Source organism: Oryzias latipes, chromosome 18, assembly GCF_053564925.1.
Source record: "Oryzias latipes strain Hd-rR chromosome 18, Olatipes_Hd-rR_3.1".
Taxonomy (NCBI): domain Eukaryota; kingdom Metazoa; phylum Chordata; class Actinopteri; order Beloniformes; family Adrianichthyidae; genus Oryzias; species Oryzias latipes.
This window is the reverse complement of record NC_136254.1, coordinates 13354288-13362500: the sequence shown is the minus strand read 5'-3', so window position 1 is coordinate 13362500 and position 8213 is coordinate 13354288. Positions and strand designations below refer to the sequence as shown.

Sequence of the window (8213 nt, the reverse complement as noted above, 5' to 3'; positions counted from 1 at the left end):
TTTCACTAAAGTAAGACTTTGTTTTAGGTGAACATATTTTTTTTGTGTTGTAGTTATATTTAAAAGAGGTTTCGTAACAAAGTAATTCAATCAGACAGTGTCATTATTTTCAGACAGTCTCACCTGCTGGCACCAGATTCTGTAGGCAGAGGAGGTGTCGGTGTAGGTGCCGGCGTCTGCTCCCGTACATCATTCATCCTATCCATGTGGGGCACAGCCACAGGTCTGAAGAGTTGCTCGGAGAACACAGGAGTGGGCTGAGGGAGTGGATAACAGCTGCCTTGAGAGATGGCTTCATTCTGGTTGGGCTGGGCATGACAGCATCCATGTTCCTGGGGTTTGATGTGGTTGCACCTGCATGGCAGATAACCCTCTGACACTTCCTGTCTCTCTAGAGGGAGACTGTAGGATCTCTGTCGGGATGTATCAGGTGGAGGGTTGGGGGCGAAGGAGGGAGGCTCTGCGTTGTCAAAGGGGTGGGGGTTTGAAAGGCGAGCGGCAGCACAGGACAGCAGCGCATGGTGAGACGCACGCCTCTGGTAATACTGCTCCCACTTTGGAGGCGGGGGTCTTGGGGGAGGGGGTGTCTTCTTCCTGATCTGCTTGGTAGTACCTTCTGCATCTCTTCCAAAAAGAACTGCCCCTTCCTCTACCTCCGTCAGGACCTGGATGGTGGCAGCAGAAATCTGTGAAGACCAGTGCTTGCTGGGGTCAAAGCTCAGGTCGTTTTCAGACATGGCTCGCCCTCGAAGAAAGGACGGAGGCGTGAAAGTGGGAGAAAAGTGGAAATTGTCTGGGCCGCTCTGAGCCTGGAGGACGTTGCAGCGACTCTGCTGTGTCTGATGCTGATCGCTTCGCTGTAGTGGTTTGGACTTCTCACTCCAACTTGGGTAATTTCTGTTGAGGGGAAAGAACAGGACAGAAAATCATTAAAAACCTACCTAAGAAAAGATGAAAAAAGTAAAGTAAATAAGTGAAAGAAGATTAGGTATAAAGAGATTATCTAAAATGTTTTAACAGGTAGTTCAACATCATTTTTGTGAATTTTATTGATTTCTTTTATTACTATCCTCAACTTTTTGTACATATATTCAAACCAGAAACAAAAAAAACCCCACTTTATTTCTATTTTATTTCTATCCATGCTGTTCTTAAACATGGGACCCAATAGATATGATTAACACAAAAATGCAAATGCTTACAAAAACTCCTTTATCCTAAACAACTTTCCTGCTTCTCAAAACTCCCAACAATATATTCCTTTTAGGAGATAATTCTCATTTAGACAAATCTAATTATGGAAAAAAACACAGCTGTAATGACATTTTTTCATAAAAATACACATTAGGAGAACGAATCTTATGATTGTAATTGTTTGTCATGTACTACCAACTCCTTAAAGAATCTTCTAAGAACACTTTGCAGCAAAGAAAGCCTCATCGGCTTCCATTGAAACATTTCCAAGCAGGTTTTATTTCAGTCAAAAGATTTGAGATTTGTCCTGTTTAGAGTATTTTAGAGTTTTATCCTGTTACATATTATGACATTATTGTGCATGCCAAAAGCTGCTACACAGCCAAAATATTGACCGGTAAAAGAATGTTTGCACAATGCTTGAGGAAGAGATGTTGGTAAAAGTATAAAGTGTTCACAGCTCTCCAGCATTTGGATGTTTTAAACATCAGCAGATCTGTTTGTCTCCTGGTGGTTTGGTTCAGTTTCAGCTAAAATGATAAAAGGACGATTTTCATCATGAGTGAAAACATAGTTTATACAGAAGTGACAAGACAGATAAAAACACATTCAGACCAGACTGATGCAGTTCATAACACTGTCAAAGCTCCATGGTATTATGTTAGCAGGGTTGCAGGGACTGGCTAATAAATTTACAAAAGGGAGGAGCATGTGATCAACGGGGCTGTTAAAGTAACATAATTGATCTTATCTACAGATCTGGGTTTTGAACTACAACAGTTCTGCTTTTCTTTAGGCTGTCACGTTTGTGTGTTTGTAACGAGGGTTTTTTGTGAAAACACTCCCTCCTCCCTGATGAGCAGACTGCCATCAGGACGGGGCAGATCATCTTAGTTACATGCAGAATTGTAACTTCAAATTAGAATTTTGACAATTATAAAAATAACTGAATTTATTACACTGACACAAAGAATGTATGTTTTAACATCCTAGACAGCCCCACCATTTTTCACTAGAGAGGACTTTTATTTATTTATTTATTTATTTATTTATTTATTTATTTATTTATGTTGAACGTGAACTTGATTTCACTGAGAAATATTTAGTTTTTTCCAGTAAGTACTTTTTTTCTCTTTTCTCAGAAAGCACTGAGTGAATTAATCTCGTTTTTTCTTTTACTTAATGGGACAAATGTAGACCGCAGATGCAGAAAAACATCACTGCACCACTTTGTTCGATGCTTTTGCAAACAATTTAGGACTATATAAGAATGAAACCTCAAAAGTTCAGGTTAAGTTAGCTTATTCTACACTAATGATAAAAAAAACCTTGGCATTTTATGTAATAGCTGAACCATTATTAAGTACTCTTTTTCCAAAATGATTTTTTTCTTGGATTAAGATGACTGCATTACTTCACGTTGTACGCTTGCATTGACACCGCAAATGTTTTGTTATGTTTTTTTTACAGGGCACTGAAGAGATTTGGAAAATATGATATAAATTCTCCAATTTGGACAATCGTCCAATATTGTTAATTAAGTAACTTGTTAATAAGTTACTTCTTATTAACTATTGAGCTCGATTTCATAGAAGTTAAAATAAAAAGTTAGAGGTTTTCACAATAATATTTAAAATAATGTAAGTTAGAATTTTACTATGATGAAATAACTTTATTTCTGGTGCTTTGGTAACAAAAATGATATTAAAAAAAATTAATGTTTTTTTAAAACACAAATTATAATCATATTCAAATGATTTTAGCTTCAAATAGTCCAGGTTCTGTTATTTTTGTTAAATTAAAAAAGACAATGCACTTAATAAAAACATGAATTTAAAACGATCTAAAAAAGTTTAATCATTTCAATAAGTAAAACATCATAACTGCATGTAAAAAGCTTTCTTGAACAACGAAACGTTAAAATGTTTAGCTTAGAAATATTTCGAAATCTTTTAAAAACTGATAACAGATTTTTTTTTTCTTCTTGACGTAAATATAATTCCCAGTTCTCCTTTTAGATAAAGTATTTAACTAGGTGCTCTTAGAACACGAGAAGACTGATTTTCCCTTTCATTTTCTGGGACTTTTCTTTCAGAGTAAACCACATTTAATGAGGGCACTTTTAGAGCATAGATGAATGTTTAGAACACTTGGAGCTCTTTATGGTCAAATCACAGTCAGGCGTGACTGAAAAGGATTTCCTCCCACTGGTATACAATAATGGGCTGGCCACACCTCGTGTACCCAGATGGTAACTAACAGAAGACAGAAATGGAGCAGTGTGTCTGAACTGCTGGGACACAAACATCCTAACACAATCTGGAGAACAAAAAAAAGGCCAAAAACAACATTCTTCTCTTATTTACTGCATGTCGCTAGCAAAGGAAGTGTCTCACCTCTCACTCAGGCTGTAGTTCCTGCTGAGCTTGCTTGCCCCCAGTTGCTTGGAGTGATACATCTGTTAAGATTTAAAGATGGTTAAACACAATACTGCATAACAGAATAGAAAAAGCTTTGTTAGTCAGTTCTTTTATCCCTGTGTTTTAAAATAAAAAGGTTATTTAGAGTTATCAAATTTTTAAGGTCTTTCTTTCCAAGAAATATTCACGTGAACATCAGTTAGCCTTTTTGCATGAAGTTTCAAACAAATATTTGGGTTACTCATGTCAATAATGATGGGACAAAAAGGAGAAGCTGACACAATGTATGACATTCATAAAAAGGGTTCCACTTTCACAGAATCTCTTCAGTTTTGCAGGAAGGTTAGAACCCATTAGTTCATACTTTGACATCCTCCAAAGTGCTGGTCACCAACCATAAGCTCAATTTACATTCAATTCATAAATACAGTTAAAAAGTAAGGGGCTGGAAAAAGAAAATTATTGGTAGGTTCGGTTACTGTTTGAAATCTCTGACACAAGCCAAGCTGATTTGCAAAAAATAGCAGCATTAGCAGAACACTAGCCTTTTTTCCCCCCGAAAAGCAGGCTGAGTGGAAATCCTGACTAAGTTTAGGGGGTAAATACATAAATTCAGGCTAAATGGTTTCCCAAGGCTGGATAACTCCTATAGTCTCGGTTCATTGCCTCAGTAAATTAGTTATTGAAGCAGTGAATTCTATTTCATTGCAGAACAGCAATCGTTTTTCACTTTAAGTGCAACTTCAGTTCTTATGTTTTTGCAGCTTTTTAAAGCTGCTACAACTGTGCTATGGTCGTTTAAAGTGTCTCTATATATTGCTATGGCAACCTCTAAAGGGCACAGTTGATTGGCAAAAAGAATCTGTGCTCAAACTCAGTGTAAAAACCCATTTGGATTTATTCTTTCACAGACATGTTGGCTTTTTGTTGAACTCTGAACCTCACTGATGAAGGCTTTCTCCTGTTCTTATAGGTGTGATGTCTTAAGAGTTATCCTATTCAGAGTAGGTCCAGTTAACCCTGATTAGCCTTTCTGAAAAAAACAAAACTCAAATGCCCAGATGGGACAAAAACCATCAAATATTGGAATGTGCCAAAATGCAATATCAGTGATGATAACTATTATCGCCTAATTAGCCATTTATATATCTGCGTTACAAAGATTTTAATCTTAGACAAACTTGTAACCTAAAGCAGAATTAGTAAAGATTTTACATTCTGTTTTTTTTTTTTTTTTTTGCCCAAAAAGTTTAAATAAACCTCAAAGGGGCCTAACGTCTTTGACCTTTTCAAACTATTTATAACAAAGAAAAACAAAGACAGTCAAAGCATGCAGTTACCTCCGTGGGTGTGTAGCTCCTTGTTCTATACTTCTGACTAAATGATTGCTGAGATTCCATCGGCTGTTCCGGAGGGCTGACTAGATGAAAGGCTGATCGAAAGACATGATTCTGGGTTTGACAGCAGTGGGAAGTCTGTTGATTGGCATGGCAGTTGGGATGGTTGTGCATTTGTTGGAAGCCTTGGTTTCTTTCTGTCATGGCAAAATTAGTGCAACACTCGTGACACAAGACGAGCGGATAATCTTCATCTTTCTCCGTGGATTTGCCTCCTTCAAGCTCCTTCCCTCTTTGCTTGATATACGATTGAACGCGGCCTTTATCATCTTTCCCGCTTCCAAGCTCCGTCTGTTTTATCCTCAACCTTTGCCTATCATGCCCCTCTTGCTCCCTTTCCTGCTCAGTCTCCTTCAGCCTCCCACTGTCTTTTAGTAAATCCCTCTCAAATTTCTCCATCTCCCTTAATTTTAATTCCCTTTCTCTTGATTTTTCTTGTTCTCTGTCCATCTCGTTTTGTCTCTCTGTAATGGTACTTACTGACCGTCTTCTGAACTCTACACTGTTTTGAGACTGGATACTTTCTTGTAAAGGTCCTCCCTGATAAGAGAACTTCCTCTGTTTTGTACTGAGCTCCCCTGCATGGTTCTCTGAACGGTACATGTGCTTTTTCTGTCTGTGGATTGACATATTTGAGACACTGGGCATAGCTGTGCCTTTGCTTGTCTCCTCAAAAAATTTCATTCTGTCAGCAAATGGAAGGATGTCACATTCCTCCATTTGAAAATATGAAGGGGAGCCACTGCAGTAAGGGGTAAATGAAGACGTGAACGCACAAACTCCATGAATGGACCCCGTTACCCCTAGAACCCTCCCACCCGGGACTTCACATGGTCGATCTCCATCTGTTTGTGGCTGTAGTTTATGCTCGGGGGTCCAACGCCAACGACGAGCCTTCCCAACAGGAGCTATTTCTTCTACAACTCTGATGCCAACACCAAATCTTCGTGTATTTGGGTCTGCATTCTGGACCTGCCTGGGTGGGTTATTGTTCAGAGAAAAGGTTGTTGGCTGAGTTTGTAAAACATCACACCGTGATCCACTTGACATGTTTAAATTCTTGGGTGTAGCTGATGTTTGAGAAACTTGAGAAATTTGAGGTGAGACTAATGTTCCTTTGCTACTTTTTCTTTTGACAGAACCCTTTGGGTCTTCTTCCTCGTTAAGTTCTAAACCTTCCTCGTGGACAGTTTCTCCACTGCACGGTAACCTGTCTGATCCATGACTATGCTGAAGTTGAGCCTTCTTCCTCTGAATCTCATTGCGGAGGTTGGTAGCAAATCGTTCACTCCGCCGACGATTTTGACGATTGGTCCTTAGTGAGTCCGACTTGTTCACACATTCTGCTCTATCATCCTCTTTTTTTTCACTAGTTCTTCTCATGTCTGCGTCCACTGCCTCCTTTACTAAATTATCCACACTGGCAGCACCACCAATAGGAAGAAATTTACTGTTCACCAGAAGGACAGGGCTTAGACCCTCCTGAGATATTGATCTAATGGGATCATCTGGTACACTAGCAGAACGATTTAAAGGCATCTGATGGTGGCCATGGGGAAGGGAACTTACATTGACATTCACAACCCCCTGCCTCTCACTTAAATTCTTGGAATCTTCTTCTGAGAACAAAGATTCTGGACTTGAACGTTGGCTACTTCCCACTTGGTTTGATTTTAGAAAACTGCTGTGGAAAGTTCCCTTGTCCTCTGTTTTTGGGTGGGGTACTGACAAATTGAACTGCTGGCTGCCACAGAGAGATGATGAGTATTCAAAAATCTCTGATGGGTTTTGGGGCGCTAAAGAACAGCTGTTTGTGTTAAGCTCCAATAACTGAAGTTGTGCTGCCAGAAGCTTCCCAGGGGCACTGTGTCTGTGGAGCAATGTAGAAGACTTCTTTGTCTGGTGACGGATGACAAAAGACTGCTCATGGTCATCCAGTTCAGATGACAAGGAAGTGGAGCCAGGAATGATAATTGGTTCTTTGGAGGGAGACGAGGCTTCCAAGAGGAGATCTACATTGCTATCCGTCTCAGAATCGTTACAAGAGTCACATCTTAGTTCTTTACAGTGTTGTGTATGTGTCTGGATAAAATCAGAGTCCACAGTCTCATCTTCAGAATGTTTGTGTTTTTTGTCTTCTGTAACTGGAACGCTTTCAATCCTCCATTTAGTGTTCAGAGAAGAGTTACTTCCCTCCTCATGTGATGGACAGACATTGTCACTAAGAGCTAAAGTGTGCTCTTCGCTGACGGTAGGACGACTCCGAGTTGCTCTAAAACTGTCCTTTCTGGTCGGGGGCTGAGGGGGGGTTATCTTTTTATTACCTACAGTTTCTTCAATATGGAAAATATCTAAATCCAGCTCCCTCAACTGCTTCTCACAAAGGCAGGAAAAAGGCCTATCTTTTTCTTCATTGGGCCTTGGTCTTGGCCTGGTCAAAGATCTGGACTTTTGAACAGACAGATTAGCCTCACTTAGGCTATTGCCAGATGTTCTGCCCAGGGCTAAGGTATCACAAGGGTAGTCTTGATAAGTGGGCTCAAAGCTCTGAAGCAGATTATTCATGGAATTGGCTTCACCAGGCTTTAGTGGTACAGTGGCGTAGTCAGACATGTTTGAGCTGGCGGAGAAAGAGCTATAGGCAGAGTCCCGTTTGTTGCTGAATAGGGTGGAGTCAACAGGTGGAGTCAAGGAATTAGAATATGATTGTATAGGAAGTGTTGGTGTGTCCAAGCTCTCTACAGAGCCGAGAGAGCTGCCTCTGTCTGTGGAGGAGTTTGGTCTGGACAACAGAGCCCACTGTATGGGCAAATCACTGTGGAGAGGAAAGGATAAAGAAAATCAATTCAAACATTTAAACATAAAACTATTAACATGCTTGATATATTTTACCAAATAAAATTCCAGCTGTAATTTAAACTGAACTGAAAAACTAAATAAAAAAGTTCTTTGTTCTGGTTGGTTGGATTATGACAGCAGCACATATTGAAAAACAAAGCCAGAGTATTCAAAGATACAGTACATACCAAAAGTTTGGACACACCTTCTCATTCAAAGAGTTTTCTTTCTTTTCATGACAATGAAAATTGTAGATTCAAAACTGTGAATTAATACATGTTGAATTATATACATAACAAAAAAGTGTGAAACAACTGAAAATATGTCATATTATAGGTTCTTCATTGTAGCCACATTTTGCTTT

The 8213-nt window shown here is 39.3% G+C and overlaps 1 protein-coding gene across 3 annotated transcripts in view; it reads right to left on the bottom strand.

Annotated features, from left to right (window-relative positions):
* shroom4 (shroom family member 4) overlaps positions 1-8213 on the bottom strand; it is a 62867-nt gene that overhangs the window by 7311 nt on the left and 47343 nt on the right. For all 3 annotated transcript variants that reach the window (XM_011487645.4, XM_078935950.1, XM_011487646.4), the window contains 3 exons: positions 4955-7826; positions 3591-3652; positions 124-897 (listed from right to left, as the gene is read on the bottom strand). In XM_011487645.4, coding sequence (XP_011485947.1) covers positions 124-897; positions 3591-3652; positions 4955-7826 — 3708 coding nt within the window. The remainder of the gene's footprint in view (positions 1-123; positions 898-3590; positions 3653-4954; positions 7827-8213) is intronic.